The 16816-nt window shown below is 42.8% G+C and overlaps 2 protein-coding genes across 3 annotated transcripts in view; one reads left to right on the top strand and one right to left on the bottom strand.

Annotated features, from left to right (window-relative positions):
- The window catches only part of DGKB (diacylglycerol kinase beta), a 690045-nt gene that overhangs the window by 18361 nt on the left and 654868 nt on the right, over window positions 1-16816 (top strand). The window lies entirely within an intron of this gene.
- The window catches only part of LOC119939682 (basic proline-rich protein-like), a 35633-nt gene that overhangs the window by 18213 nt on the left and 604 nt on the right, over window positions 1-16816 (bottom strand). The window contains exons 2-3 of the mRNA XM_038759854.1: window positions 15212-15325; window positions 14889-14949 (exon numbers count right to left, since the gene is read on the bottom strand). Coding sequence (XP_038615782.1) covers window positions 14889-14949; window positions 15212-15325 — 175 coding nt within the window. The remainder of the gene's footprint in view (window positions 1-14888; window positions 14950-15211; window positions 15326-16816) is intronic.

Here is a 16816-nt window from a genome sequence, read left to right as displayed (position 1 = left end):
TTACTTTTAATTCTCAGTTAAGCCACCATCAATCATATTTATTGAACACTTACTGTGTGCAGGAGCACTGTACTAAGCACTTAGAGTGTGGCTCAATGGAAAGAGCCCAAGCTTGGGAGTCAGAGGTCATGGGTTCAAGTCTCGACTCCACCAGTTGTCAGTTGTGTGACCTTGGGCAAGTCACTTAACTTCTCTGTGCCTCAATTATCTCATCTGTAAAATGGGGATTAAGACTGTGAGCCCCACGTGGGACAACCTGATTACCTTGTATCCTCCCCAGTGCTTAGAACAGTGCTTTGCATATAGTAAGTGCTTAACAAATGCCATCATTATTATTATTATTATTATTATTATTATTATTATTATTGAGAGAGTACAATGTAACAGACACATTCCCTGCCCACAACGAGCTTACAGTCTAGAGGGGGAGACAGATGTTGATAGAAACAAGTATAATATGGATATGAACCTAAATGCTGTGGGGCTGACAGTAGGGGTTGAATAAAGGGAGACAATCAGAGTGATGCAGAAGGGGGTGGGAGAAAAAGGAATGAAAGCTAAGACAGGTAAGGCCTCTTGGAGGGGCTTTGAAGGGGGAGAGAGTAATTGTCTGTCGGATTTGAGAAGAGAGGGCATTCCAGGCCAGAGGCAGGAGGAGAGCGAGTGGTAGGAGGTGAGATAAATGAGATGGAGTGAGTAGATTGGCATTAGAGGGCTTAGTCAGAGAAGGCCTCTTGAAGGAGAGAGATGTGCCTTCAATAAGCCTTGGAAAGTGGGGAGAGTAATTGTCTGTCATTTATGAAGAAGGAGGACATTCCAGACCAGAGGGAGAAGCCTCATGAAATTCCCTGTGGATCTGGAGGAGTTTCAGGGTTTGACCACAAAACTAACAAATTGAATAAAATTGACTAATAGACAAATTCTGCCACTGAATTTTTCTCTCATCCTTAAAGGCACCATAGCAGATTATAGTTAGTGTTTTCCTTGGGCTTTCCCCACCCTTTCTGTTGGAGAAAGGCTAAGGTGAAAATATTCCAAGGTTGCGTGTGATTAGACATCGTCTTTGGGCTTCGAGGGGCTCATAATCTAAGAAAAAGCATATTCATTGACTACTTACTGTGTTTATGCACTTTATTAAGCATATGGAAGAGAGAGGAGGGAAGCTTGGTGATAGACATGTAAGGAAAGATCAAACACTAAAATAACACACACACAAAAAAAATAATGGCATTAGTTAAGCGCTTACTATGTGCAAAGCACTGTTCTAAGTGCTGGGGAGGATATAAGGTGATCAGGTTGTCCCACGTGGGGCTCACAGTCTTAATCCCCATTTTACAGATGAGGTAACTGAGGCCCAGAGAAGTGAAGTGACTTGCCCAAAGTCACACAGTGGACAATTGGCGGAGTCAGAATTTGAACCCATGACCTCTGACTCCCAAGCCCAGCTCCTTCCACTGAGCCACGCTGCTTCTCAGAAGAAGCACAACAAATATGCACAGTAAACAGACAATAAAAGTACAGTGCCAGGAAAAAGGAGCAGAATTTCAGACTCCTTGTGTTTCAGACTGATTTTATCATCCTTAAGGGCAAAGTTCATGTCTTCCAGCTCTATTCATTCATTCACTCAATCCTATTTATTGAGCGCTTACTGTGTGCAGAGCACTGTACTAAGAGCTTGGGAAGTACAAGTTGGCAACATATAGAGACGGTCCCTACCCAACAGCGGGCTCACAGTCTAGAAGGGGGAGACAGACAACAAAACCAAACATAGTAACAAAAAAAAATAAATAGAATAAATATGTACAAGTAAAATAGAGTAATAAATATGTACAAACATATATACAGGTGCTGTGGGGTGGGGAAGGAGGTAAGGTGGGGGAGATGGATAGGGGTAGGAGGGGGAAAGGAAGGAGGGGGCTCAGTCTGGGAAGGCCTCCTGGAGGAGGTGAGCTCTCAGCAGGGCTTTGAAGGGCTTTGTGCTCTTCCAAATGTGTAGTAGAGTGCTCTGCATGCAAACATTCAATACATACTATCCATTATTTGACAGAACTGAGACTGCAGTGATAATAATACTAATGATGGCATTTGTTAAGCACTTACTATGTGCAAAGCACAGTTCTAAGCGCTGGGGAGGATACAAGGTGATTAGATTGTCCACACATGCCTGCTGTGTGATCTTGGGCAAGTCAGTTAACTTCCCTGTGCCTCAGTTCATGCATCTGTAAAATGGGGATTGAGCGTGAGCCCCATGTGGTACAGGGACGGTGTCCAACCCGATAAACTCATTCATTCAATCTGATTTATTGAGCACTTACTGTGTGCAGAGCACTGTACTTGGGAGAGTACAGTACAATAATAAACAGACACATCCCCTGCCCACAAGCTTGACACATAGGAAAGGATTCATAAATAGTGTAATTTAACTAACGATGGTGATGATGATGGTATTTGTTAAGCACTTACTATGTGCCAAGCACTGTTCTAAACGCTGGGGTAGATACAAGGTAATCAGTTTGTCCCAGGTGGGGCTCACAGTCTTCATCCCCACTTTACAGATGAGGTAACTGAGGCACAGAGAAGTTAAGTGATTTGCCCAAAGTCACCCAGCTGACAATTGGGAGAGCTGGGATTTGAACCCATGACCTCTGACTCCCAAGCCCGGGTTCTTTCCATTGAGCCACGCTGCTTCTCTGTGTCAGCCAATACAGCCTTCCCAAAATTTTGCATTTTGTGGAGAGCACAACGCTTTTTTTTTTTAATTGGTATTTAAGTGCTTATAATGTACTAGGCACTGTTCTAACTGCTGGTATACATACAAGCTAATCAGATTGGACTGAGTTCCAGTCCCACATGGGGCTCTCAGTCTTAATCCTCACTTTACACATGAGGTAACCAATTACAGATATATGAGTTGACTTGCCCAAGGTCACAAAATAGACAAGTGGTGGAACTGGATTAGAACCCAGGTCCTTCTGATTTTCAGTTTTGGGCTCTATCCACTAGGCAATGCTGCTTCTCACGCTGGCTCAGTGGAAAAAGCCTTGGCTTTGGAGTCAGAGGTCATGGGTTGAAATCCCAGCTCCGCCGCTTGTCAGCTGTGTGACTTTGGGCAAGTCACTTCACTTCTCTGGACCTGTTACCTCATCTGGAAAATGGGGATTAAGACTGTGAGCCCCCTCCCCCCTCCCCCCACCATGGGACAACCTGATCACCTTGTAACCTCCCCAGAGCTTAGAACAGTGCTTTGCATGTAGTAAGCACTTACTAAATGCCATTATATAATAATAATAATAATAATTATTATTATTATTATTATTATTATTATTGTTACCTCTGTTTCTGTCTTTCCCATTGCAGCGAGGTACAAGACAGATCAGGATTGAGACCCCAAGAAGATGTGAACAGGAGCTGGTTCAGTCAATTAGTCAGTGGTATTTATTGAGCTCTTACCATGTGCCGAGCACTGTACAAAACGCTTGGGAGAGTACAATATAACAGAGTTGGCAGACACGTTCCTTAGAACAGTGCTGTGCACATAGTAAGTGCTTAATAAATGCCATTATTATTATTATTATTATCATTATTATCATTATTATTATTGTCCACAGCATGGTCCCAGGGGGTCAGTGTTCCTGTTCAGTGGTTCTTTCTACTTGGGAAAGGGACTGTGTCTGATTCTAGGCTGTGAGCCCACTCTTGGGTAGGGACCGTCTCTATATGTTGCCAACTTGTACTTCCCAAGCATTTAGTACAGTGTTCTGCACACAGTAAGCGCTCAATAAATACGATTGAATGAATGATGATGATGATGTCTGATCTGACTGTCAGCTCATTATGGTCAGGGGATGTCTGCCAATTTTTTTTTTTTGTACTCCCCCAAACATTTAATACAGTGCTCTGCACATAAATACCATTAATCGATCAATCGTCTATCTACCCTAGCACCTAGAACGGTGCTAGACACAAAGTACTTAACTCATACCACGATTATTATTATTGGTAGTGATAATAATAATAATGATGGCGTTTATTAAGCACTTACTATGTGCAAAGCACTGTTCGAAGCGCTGGGGAGGTTACAAGGTGATCAGGTTGTCCCACGAGGGGGATTACAGTCTTAATTCCCATTTTACAGATGAGGGAACTGAGGCCCAGAGAAGTTAAGTGACTTACCCAAAGCCACACAGCTGACAAGTGGCAGAGCTGGGATTTGAACCCATGACCTCTGCCTCCAAAGCCCGGGCTCTTTTTCACTGAGCCACACTGCTGATAGCTTTTACTGAGTAACTAATAGGTACAATGCATTGTGCTAAGAGCTCCAGATGTAATAATAATAATGCTGGTATTTAAGTGCTTTCTATGTGCAAAGCACTGTTCTAAGTGCTGTACCAAAAAGTAACACTTGTCATATGCTCACAAGGAGTTTACACTCCCTGCCACACCTTCAAAGCTGGGGCGGGGGGAAACTGACCTCTTTGTTCGTAATTTTTACATGGAGAACATCTTAGGGAAATAAACTCTTAAGCTCACACGCTGTAGGTAGGTACTTTCAGTTTCATTTGTTGAATTGAGTCTCCCTTTGTCCCTGTGAAGAACACTTGGAAGGTTAAAGGTGTGATTAGTTTGTCACGTTTTTTAAATTCATTTAATCATATTTACTGAGCACTTGTGCAGAGCACTGTGCTAAGCACTTGGGAAGTACAGGCTGGCAACATATAGAGATGGTCCCTACCCATCAATGGGCTCACAGTCTAGAAACGCCTACTATATGTCAACTGCTGTACTAAGCGCTTGGTGTAGATACACGCTAATCTGGACTGGAAGCTCCTAGTGGGGAGGTGACAATGTCTGTTAATTATCTTTTACTGTATATTTTATTCTTCCAAGCTCTCTGCACACTGTAAGCACTCAAAGACTATTGATCAGTAATCAGGTAGGGCATAGTCCCTTTCCCACATGGAACTCACAGTCCAAGATTGAGGGATAACAGGCACCGTTTACAGATGAGGAACCTGAGGCACAGAGAGGTTAAGTGACTTGCCCATAGTCACACAGCAGGCAGATGGAAGAGTGGTTAGAACGCAGATCAATCGTATTTATTGAGCGCTTACTGTGTGCAGAGCACTGTACTAAGCCCTTGGGAGGTACAAGTTGGCAACATGTAGAGACGGTTCCTACCCAACAGTGGGCTCACCGTCTAGAAGGGAGAGACAGAGAACAAAACATATTAACAAAACAAAATAAATAAAATAGATATGTACAAATAAAATAAATAGAGTAATAAATACATACAAACATACATATATACATATATTCTGATTTCTGATTTCCAGCCCTCGGCTCTTTCCTCTAGGTGACACTGGGCTGCCACATGGTCTTCAGTATGTAAGGAGGGCAGTGTCTTGAACAGCCCCAAATCAGATTCCCTAAATATCTCAGATGTTCTTGAAGGGTAACGTAGATACAAAGCAGTGCATTTCAGCATTCTTTCTGATTCCAAGTTCTATGCTTCACTGATCCTTCCTTTGCTTTGCTCTTTGGCAAAAGAGGAGAGGCACTTATTAAGACAATAACTAAGCGTTTGGAAAGGAATATGAGAAAACCCTGAAAAGGGCAATGGTTTTCATTATTTCCTGGCAATGTAAAACTGTCTTAGAAAAGTTTCAGTATGCTACAACTATTGGGTTTGCCACATTTCTAAAGTCTTTAATGATTTTTTTTTCAAAATCAGTTCTATTAAAATTTTAAAGCATTCACACTTTAAAAGAAAATCACGGATTTCTCTTTGGCTCTCGGCTGAAATTTCAAATTGGCAGAATGCTCAACTGAAGAAAGTGTCCCTGTTTTTTTTTTCACACGACGATCCTGTCCTCAATAGTGTCCTCTCAATTCTCCCATCATCATCATCTTCATCAATCGTATTTATTGAGCGCTTACTGTGTGCAGAGCACTCCCATTCCACGTGCTTTGGCCATGTGGTTTGCCTAGAACACGATGGCAGATTTAGGGCTTCTAACAGGGCAAATCTTGATTCAGCCTGTGAACTGTGGAACCTGAGTAGCTGTTTGTGTCTAACGATGTAGCATTGGACTAAGGTGGAGTGCTACAATATGAACTCTTCTTTATCATAATTTATTTATATTATTTTATATTTATATTTATATTTATTTATACTGCCCAGCCCGCAACCTCCGCTCCTCCACCGCTAATCTCCTCACCGTACCTCGTTCTCGCCTGTCCCGCCGTCGACCCCCGGCCCACGTCATCCCCCGGGGCCTGGAATGCCCTCCCTCTGCCCCTCCGCCAAGCTAGCTCTCTTCCTCTTCCTCTTCCTCTCTTCCTCCCTTCAAGGCCCTGCTGAGAGCTCCCCTCCTCCAGGAGGCCTTCCCAGACTGAGCCCCTTCCTTCCTCTCCCCCTCGTCCCCCTCTCCATCCCCCCATCTTACCTCCTTCCCATGCCCACAGCACCTGTATATATGTATATATGGTTGTACATATTTATTACTCTATTTATTTATTTTACTTGTACATTTCTATCCTATTTATTTTATTCTGTTGGTATGTTTGGTTCTGTTCTCTGTCTCCCCCTTTTAGACTGTGAGCCCACTGTTGGGTAGGGACTGTCTCTATGTGTTGCCAATTTGTACTTCCCAAGCGCTTAGTACAGTGCTCTGCACATAGTAAGCACTCAATAAATACGATTGATTGATTGATTAACATCTGTCTCTCCCTCTGTACTGTGAACTTATTATGGACAGGAAACTTGTCTGCCAACTCTGCTGTACTGTACTCTCCCAAATACTTAGCTCAGCGCTCTGCACACTGTAAGCACTCAGTAAATATAATTAATTCATTCAATCATATTTATTGAGCACTTACTCTGTGCGGAGCACTGTACTAAGCACTTAGGAAGTACAAGTTGTACAACTTATACAAGTACAGAGAAGCAGTGTGGCTCAGTAGGAAAGAGCCCGGGCTTTGGAGTCAGAGGTCATGGGTTCAAATCCCGGCTCTGCCAACTGTAAGCTGTGTGACTTTGGGCAAGTCACTTAACGTCTCTGGGCCTCAGTTACCTCATCTGTAAAATGGGGATTAAGACTGTGAGCCTCCCGTGGGACAACCTGATCACCTTGTCTCTATGTGTTGCCAATTTGTACTTCCCAAGCGCTTAGTACAGTGGTCTGCACATAGTAAGTGCTCAATAAATACGATTGATTGATTGATTCTCTGTGCCTCAGTTACCTCATCTGTAAAATGGGGGTTAAAACTGTGAGCCCCCCCGGGACAACCCGATCACCTTGTGACCTCCCCAGCGCTTAGAACAGTGCTTTGCACATAGTAAGCGCTTAACAAATACCATCATTATTATTATTATTATTACAAGTTGGCAACATATAGAGATGGTCCCTACCCAACAGCGGGCTCACAGTCTAGAAGATGACTTGATTGATTAAGCTGAGGTTCTGGAAGAATGGGGTACCCTTTAATTTTTGACAGCCCAGAGAAATCATAAGCAGTGTTCTCACTTCTCATTGGCTTTTGAAGTTTGAGAGGCTTCTGTGTCCTTTACTCATTTTAGTGTTTTATAATTACATTCTTATGAGGAGCCAGTCTTCTCTGCCAGCTATCTTCTTAAACTGTAATGCCCTTTAGGATTCAGAGACCATGTCTAATTCTCACCTGAACATTGTTTTCCAGCACTTAGTAAAGGTAAAATACTTGATTGAGTGCTAGCAATACTAATAATGATAATGATGGTATTTATTAAGTGCTTACTATGTGCAAAGCACTGTTCTAAGCACTGGGGGGATACAAGATGATCAGGTTGTCCCACGGGGGGCTCACAATCTTAATCCCCATTTTACAGATGAGGTAACTGAGGCACAGAGAAGTTAAGTGGCTTGCCCAAAGTCACACAGCTGACAAGTGGTGGAGCTGGGATTCGAACCCATGACCTCTGACTCCCAAGCCCGTGCTTTTCCCACTGAGTCATACTGCTTCTCAATACTAATACTACTATTACTCAGAGGACATGGGTTCTAATCCCGGACCAGTCACTTGTCTGCTGCGTGACCTAAAGCAAGCTGCTTAACCTTTCTGTGCCTCAGTTACCTCATCTGTAAAATGGGGATTGACTGTGAGTCCCACGTGGGACAACCTGATTACCTTGTATTTATCTTAGCACTTAGAACAGTGTTTGGCACATAGTAAGTGCTTAACAAATACCATAATTATAATTGTTATTATTACACAAAGCTCTTGCAGGAAGAGAAGTGACAAATCCTTTGTTTTGTGCTCTCCATTCACTTAATACAGTGCTTTGCTCCCAGCGGGTGCTCAGTAAATACAATTACTGTTAATTAACGATATTGAATGCCTACTGTGGGCAGAGCACTGTACTAAATGCCCAGGAAAGTTGAGAACAAGAGACTTGGTAGACATGATCCTTTCCCCCAAGGAAAGCACAGTTTGGAGAGGAAACAGACATTAATATTAATAAGTAAAATGTGGATAGTCATTCATGCAATCGTATTTATTGAGCACTTACTGTGTGCAGAGCACTGTACTAAGCGCTTGGGAAGTACAAGTTCTCCTAGGGTCGCACCTGGAGAGTTTCCAGTCTTGACTACGGGAGGGAGAGACAAGCAGGAGAAAGGGGTTGCTCAGTGGAAAGAGCATGGACTTTGGAGTCAGAAGTCATGGGTTCAAATCCTGGCTCCACCAGTTGTCAGCTGTGTGACTTCGGGCAAGTCACTTCACTTCTCTGGGCCTCATTACCTCATCTGTAAAATGGGGATTTAGACTGCGAGCCCCTCATGGGACAACCTGATCATCTTGTAACCTCCCCAGCACTTAGAACAGTGCTTTGCACATAGTAAGCGTTTAATAAAGGCCATTATTATTATAATATCCATTCCATTTCTAGCTTGGACAGTGGCTAGCGAGTGGAAAGCCATCTACTACAAGTCAAAGCTCACCTGTGCTGGGCAGCAGCAGCATGGGAGAGAATCGAGGGCAGAGACTCAAGTTTATTGCACAGAAGAAAGCAATGATAAGCCACTTATGGATTTTGACAAAAAATACTCTATGGCTATACTACCAGAATGGTTGTAGATGGAGGTGGGGTGTTCTGGGAGAGATGTGTCCATGGCATCACTATTTGGGCAGAGAGGACTCAATGCATAAGACAAGACAAAAATAAGGGTCTATATAATTTCTCTGGGGATGAGGTAGGGTGAATGGCAAGTGCTTAAAGCACTTACTACTACTACTACTAATTATGGTATTTGTTAAGCTCTTACTATGTGCCAAGCCCTGTTCTAAGTCCTGAGGTAGATACAAGGTAATCAGGTTGTCCCACATGGGGCTCACAGTTGTAATCCCCATTTTACAGCTGAGGTAACTGAGGTACAAAGAAGTTAAGTGACTTGCCCAAAGTCACACAGCTAAGGGGCAGAGCAGGGATTCGAAACCAGGACCTCTGACCCCCAAGTCCGGGCTCTTTCCACTAAGCCACACTACTACTGTTTAATATTCCTGATGCTATCTTCCCTTTCATCAGTGTTTCACATTCCTGCAGAAGTTGTATCCACAGATTTTCTATCATCATCATCAATCATATTTATTGAGCTTACTGTGTGCAGAGCACTGTACTAAGCGCTTGGGAAGTACAAATTGGCAACATATAGAGACAGTCCCTACCCAACAGTGGGCTCGCAGTCTAAAAGATATTAGCTTTTCTTCACTTGACTATCTGCTCTGTTGTACTCTCCCAAATGCTTAGAACAGCTCACAGTAGGCACTCAGAAAATACCACTGGTGATGATGATCCAGCCCTCTAGAGTGTGAGCTCGTTGTGGGCAGAGAATGTCATGTATATTGTTGTATTTCATTCTCCCATGTGCTTAGTACAGTGTTCTTTGCGCAGTAAATGCTTAATAAATATGATCGAATGAATGATCCAAGCAGCTGCCTGAACCAAACTCATTTAGCCTTTAAAAATAAAAACAATAATTGTGGTATTTAAGTGCTTACTATGTGCCAGGCACTATACTAAGCAATGGGGTAGATGCAAGAAAATTAGGTTGGACACAGTCCATGTCCTACATGGGACTCACAATTTTAATTCCCAATTTACAGATGAGATAACTGAGGCACATGGAAATTAAGTGACTTGCCCAGGGTCACACAGGAGACATTTGACAGAGCTGGGATTAGAACTCGGGTCCTTCTGACACCCACGCCTATGCTCTATCTATTGATGATGATGATGATGGCATTTGTTAAGTGCTTACTATGTGCAATGTACTGTACTAAGCACTGGATAATAATGATGGCATTTATTAAGCGCTTACTATGTGCAAAACACTGTTCTAAGCACTGGGGAGGTTACAAGGTGATCAGGTTGTCCCACGGGAGGCTCACGGCCTTAGTCCCCATTTTACAGATGAGGTCACTGAGGCACAGAGAAGTTGTGACTTACCCAAAGTCACACAGCTGACAATTGGCAGAGCCAGGATTTGAACCCCTGACCTCTGACTCCAAAGCCCGGACTCTTTCCACTGAGCCAACACTGTTTTTCACGTACACATTCTATTGAAAAAATGCACTAAAAAGAAGTTTCCAATGTCAATTTGTCAGTCCTCTGCTGGATTTCCTGTAGGCCAGCCCTGATTTATTTGAGGTCCTGGGACCATGCTTCTTTTTGTGGCTACTCAAATCATTGAAATTTTGTCCATCATTTAAGCAGGATTCTTCCAGAAATATGTGTTGGGACTGTGACCCAAAGTGGCATTTATTGAGCAGTTGTTGGGTACAGAGCACTATGCTAAGCATTTAATAATAATAATAATGTCATTTATTAAGAGCTTACTATGTGCAAAGCACTATTCTAAGCACTGGGGGGATACAAGGTGATCAGGTTGTCCCGAGTGGGGCTCACAGTCTTAATCCCCATTTTACAGATGAGGGAACGGAGGCACAGAGAAGTTTAGTGGCTTGTCCAAGGTCACACAGCTGACAAGTTGTGGAGCTGTGATTCGAACCCATAACTTCTGACTTCCAAGCCCGGGCTCTTTCCACCGAGCCACACTGCTTCTCATAAGAGTTGGTGGGGCCGGGAACATCCTCCCTCCTCATATCTGACAGACAATGAATTTCTCATCTCTTCCAAGAGGCCTTCCCTGAGTAAACCTCCTTTCCTCTTCTCCCACTCCCTTCTGCGTCATCATGACATGCTTCCTTTATTCACCCCCCAACCTCCCTCCGCCCCTCAGCACTTATGTCCATACCTGTAATTTTATTTATTTATATTAATGTCTGTCTCCCCCTCTAGGCTGTAAACTCACTGTGGGCAGGGAATGTATCTGTTGTATTGCTATATTGTAATAATAAAAATAACAATGGCATTTATTAAGTGCTAACTATGTGCAGGTCACTGTTCTAAGTGCTGGGGAGGTTACAAGGTGATCAGGCTGTCCCACAGGAGACTCACAGTTTTAATCTTCATTTTACAGATGAGGTAACTGAGGCACAGAGAAGTTAAGTGACTTGCCCAAAGTCACACAGCTGTAAATTGGCAGAGCCGGTATTTGAACCCATGACCTCTGAATCCATAGCCCGAGCTCTTTCCACTGAGCCATTGTACTCTCCCAAGCACTTAGTATAGTCCTCTGTGCCCCGTAAGTGCTCAATAAATACTATTGATTGAGGTACTTAGGGGGTGAGAACTCTAATGCATTGGTGACAGATAATATGCTCTTTCTTCCCTGTTCTTGGGTCATCATCCCACACCCTCATCCTTTTTTCACCTCCAGAAAATGGGATCATCTGATGCAAAGCTGACTTTGGCTATTTTTCCGAAGCTCTGGCTTGTAACTTTTGCAAACGTTTTGGCTTGACTTTTTTGAAAGTGCACCTCAGCAGCTTCGTGATCAATGGAGACTTGCTCAAAGGGAAGGAAAGCAACTCCGTAAAGGGCCTTGTTTATCTTCATGTCTAGAAAGTCCAGTGTCATCACTGTAAATCTTTCCAGAAGACTGGGAGAAAGAGCTCCTAAAATTAAAGGGGGGAAATCATCCTAGGGTGACTCAATGTCTAGAAAATATATGAAGGGCCATTCTCTCTGAGTTCATTTTCTTATCTTTACAGTCAGTCAATCAATGGTATTTACTGAGTGCTTAATTTGTGAAGAGTACTAGGGAGAGTACGGTGCTATCTCTCTCTACCATCTCTTGACTTCAACCTTCCATTTTTCTCTCTCTCTCACTAAATTATGGTGGATTCGGTTGTCAGATGCACTGCACAGGCTTCGGCAGCCAGAAGTGGATAATAATTGGGGTAGTTATTAAGCACTTAGGATGGGCCAGGCACTGTACTAAGCACTGGGGTGGTTACAAGAAAATCGGGTTGGACACAGTCCCTGTCCCACGTTTGGCTCAATGTCTCAATCCCCATTTTACAGGTGAGGTAACTGTGAAGTGACATGAAGCAGTGTGGCCTAATAATAATAATGATGGCATTTATTAAGTGCTTACCATGTGCAAAGTACTGTTCTAAGTGCTGGGGAGGTACAAGGTGATCAGGTTGTCCCACGGGGGCTCATAGTCTTAACCCCCATTTTACAGATGAGGGAACTGAGGCCCAGAGAAGTTGTGACTTGCCCAAAGTCACACAGCTGACAATTGGTGGAGCTGGGATTTGAACCCATGAACTCTGACTCCAAAGCCCGGGCTCTTTCCACTGAGCCACGCTGCTTCTCTTTGCCTCTTAGCCGTTTTAGCTTACTGGAAATCAGTAGGCCTGGGTTCTAAGCTGTCACTCGCCTACTGAATACCTTGGATAACTCACTTCACTTTTCTGGGACTCAATTTCCTAATCTCTTATGTAAGTGATTTACCATTGCCTTCCATGTAGTGAGAACTTGAGTCTCTTCTGTTTCCTTTGATCTACATTTGGATCACTTGATCATCCAACTTTTAGACTGTGAGCCCTCTGTTAGGTAGGGACTGTCTCTATATGTTGCCAACTTGTACTTCCCAAGTGCTTAGTACAGTGCTCTGCACACAGTAAGCGCTCAATAAATACGATTGATTGATCCAACTTTGACTCTTTCCCATATCACCGCTGCCCAGCACAGATGAATGAACTTCGCTGTCACAAATAGTAGTGGCTGTCTCTGTTCTGCTGACTGAGGAAACAATCAAAGAGAAGCGATTTCTCCTCCAAGAGGCCTTCCCTGACTGTGCCCTTCTTTCCACTTCTGCCACTCCCTTCTGTTTCACCCTGACATGCTCCCTTAATTCATCCCCCCCCTCAGTACTTAAAGTACATATCCATAATTTATTTATTTATATTAATGTCAGTCTCTCCCTCTCGACTGTAAACTCTTTGTGGGCAGGGAATGTTTCTGTTTGTTACATCGTACTCTCCGAAGAACTTGGTACAGTGTTCTGCACGCAGTAAGCACTCAATAAATATGATTGATTGTGTGACAAGTGTTGTTCTAATCACTGGGATAGATACAAACCACCCTGGGTCCCTGACCAACACACCACACAAGACTCTCAGCCTAAGAGGGAGGGAGGGAGAGTAGGTTCTTTTAACCCCATTTCACAGATGAGGAAAATGAAATACATAGTGGTTAAATGATTTGCCTGGGTTCTACTCCCGGCTCCCCCAACTTTCTGCTGTGTCACTTTAGTCAAGTAATTTAACCTCTCTGTACCTCAGTGTTCTCACCTATAAAATGTGAATAGTAATCATCCTCATCAGTATTTATTGAGTGCTTATTGTGTGCAGAACACTGTAAAGTGCTTAATTTTTGTGAGAGCACTTTGGGCATAAAAGCATTGTGCAGAATTAAGGTATGTAGTTTAATGCACTGTTGTCAGGAGGGGCTTAATAAATACCACTATTAATCATTCATTCAATCGTATTTATTGAGCACTTACTGTGTGCAGAACGCTGTACTAAGCGCTTGAGGAGAGGAGAGCTCCTGAGGAGAGGAAGGGGCATATAAGAGGAGGAAGGAATTTCGAGTTAATCCAGGTTAGAACCTCCTCTAGGCTCTCAGCTCATTGCAGGCAGGGAATGTGTCTGTTTATTGTATTATAATCTCCCAAGCACTTAGTACAGTTCTCTGGACTCAGTAAATGCTCAATAAATACAATTGAATGACTGACATTGCCTATGATTCAAGAATCGTTCGGAGCCAACTCAGTCCTGCTCAGACAACACACTCGCAAAACTTCACTGAGAAGCAGCATAGTGTAGAGGATAGGGCATAGGCTTGGGAGTTGGAAGGTCATGGGTTCTAATCCCGGCTCTGTCACCTATCTCCAGTGCCACCCTGTGCAAGTTATTTCACTTCTCTGGGCCTCAGTTAGTTCATCTGTAAAATGGGGATTAAGATTCTGAACCGGACGTGGGACAACCTGATTATCTTGTATCTACTCCAGCACGTAGAACAGTGCTTGGCACGAAGTAAACGCTTAACAAATACCATAATTATGGCTATTATTATCTCACTTCTCTGACCCTCAGTTATTTCATCTGTACTTGTACTACACGGTACCTGTTAAGCATTTACTTTGTGCCAAGCACTGTACAAAGCCGATTCCTTACGCCATTGTAAGCTCCTTGAGGGTCAGGATCATGCCTCCTAGTATTCTCAAGTACTCAGTACAGTTCTCTCCCAAACTAGGCACTTAATAAGCGCTCTTGATTGGTTGATGTGGGAGAGTGGTAAGCAGACATGGTGCCAGAAAATTGCATTAGGATCCTGGGAGAATTTCCAGTCCTTCAAAAATGAAGTTTTAGCTAATCTCAGATGCCCCAAGAGCCTTTAGAACTATGAAGAGAATGTGTTCAAATGTCCAAATATTTACATAGAATGGAATCACTGCAGGAGACAGTTCTGACAGGATGACGCTCTTGTTGTCCAAACAGCTAGAAAGAAGAGTTGAATATATTACATTGCCATCTGCAGTGAGAGAGACATTCACTCTCTATTAAAATGAGGTCTAACTTCCAATCCATGTACTGCATGCAAAGCGTGAATATTTGGTCCACAACGCTGAAGTTTGCTGAGATTCTCAAAGCAGATTTTTCATGTGTCTAATCGGTTTTATAGCACTTCCTTGTCTCTGTATATGAGACCACATTAAACGGGGTGATTTTTACTTGTCATTGTTTTGATGAGAAACATTACCTTGACTGATGAACCAATATCCCCAGTTGCCTCGCTTCTGTACAAAACGAAATTCATCAAGAATCCATGTGAATTTATTCTAGCTCGATAATGGAAGTCAGGGGACCTTTGTCCCTGAGAGAAAGAAAAGTTTGATCGTGCACTAAATGGATTTTATGATGGTAGTATTTAATATAGTAATGGTATTTTAAGGGAGGCTGATATGTTGATAAAGTAAAGGGCGTAGAACATTTATAGTGGAGGCCGTAAGCAAAGACGTAGAAAATTTATCAAGAATAAGGCAAAATTAAGTTTGAAGCTTGAATAGACCATGTGTTCTAAATTTTCAGTTTCTGGCTCTTGAGTAACCAATGATAGAACCACACTGTCTGGCAAGGAAGCATGCTGTGAGCCATACAATACAGCACTATAGAGAGATGTTATAAGCAATAAAATGTATTCATGAGTCCAAACTGTCACATTTACTCAGATGTATTCTGCTGCTTTGTTCTCTTCCAAGTGATTACTATCTGCAACCAATTGTATTTGAGTGCTTACTGTGTGCAAAACATTGTACTAAGTGCTTAGGAGAGTACAAAACAACAGAGCTGTAGACACATTCCTTGTCCACAATGAGTTTACAGTCTAGAGGGGGAGACAGACAATGATATTATGATATTAATTAGTAATGATATTAAGTGCTTACTATGGGTCAAGAACTGTTCTAAGCACTGGGATGGATACGAGGGAATCAGGTTGGATACGGTCCCTATTCCCACATGGGGCTCCCAGTCAATCTCCATTTTCCATTTGAGGTCACCGAGGGCCAGTGAAGTGACTTGCCAAAGGTCACACAGCAGACAACTGACAGAGCTGGAACTAGAATCTAGGTCCTCTGACTCTGAGATCTGTGCTCCACTCATTAAGCCATACTGTTTCCCTAAGTATAAATTAGTTTTTCATAGACAGGGAACATGTCTGCTGAATCTGCTGTATTGTACTCTCCCAAGTGCTTAGAACAGTGCTGTACACATAGTGAGTGCCTGAATATCATTGATTGACAAATAAATGAATTACTGTTGCGTAAATAATGCTTCGGGCCTGAGGGAAGAGTGAATAAAGGGAGCAAATCACAGCGACACAGAAGGGAGTGGGAAAAGAGAAAATGAGGGCTTAGGGAAGACCTCTTGAAGAACATGTGCACACAATAAGCACTCAGTAAATACCATTGAATGATCTAAGTGGCAAGGATAATTTTCTGATGTGACGCCTAGTGCTTAGCAAAATGCTGGGTACATAGTAATTGCTTAATGAACACCATCAAGTTAACAATTTGAGAGAGATCTCGTGTAACTTGCACAGTGTATTTGCTCTTAATTGAGGATAACGTTTAGGGTACATCCAGAATTTAGATTATGTTGTGGTGATATTGGATTCTTATGCCAGAGTAGAGATGCTAATCTTGGGCGGTCAATAGCATTGATTTTTCCTTTCTTTTCTCTGTCTATTCTCAAAGGTGAATCTGGGTGTGTGATTTTTCTGTCCTTCCAGATAAAGGGAAAGTCCTTTATTTCTATAAGATCTTCCTTGATGTCATTACTATTTTTTTTTGGCCTAGAGAAAGTC

This window comes from Tachyglossus aculeatus, chromosome 2 (genome assembly GCF_015852505.1).
Source record: "Tachyglossus aculeatus isolate mTacAcu1 chromosome 2, mTacAcu1.pri, whole genome shotgun sequence".
In the NCBI taxonomy this organism is placed as follows: domain Eukaryota; kingdom Metazoa; phylum Chordata; class Mammalia; order Monotremata; family Tachyglossidae; genus Tachyglossus; species Tachyglossus aculeatus.
This window is presented reverse-complemented; position numbering and strand designations above follow the sequence as displayed.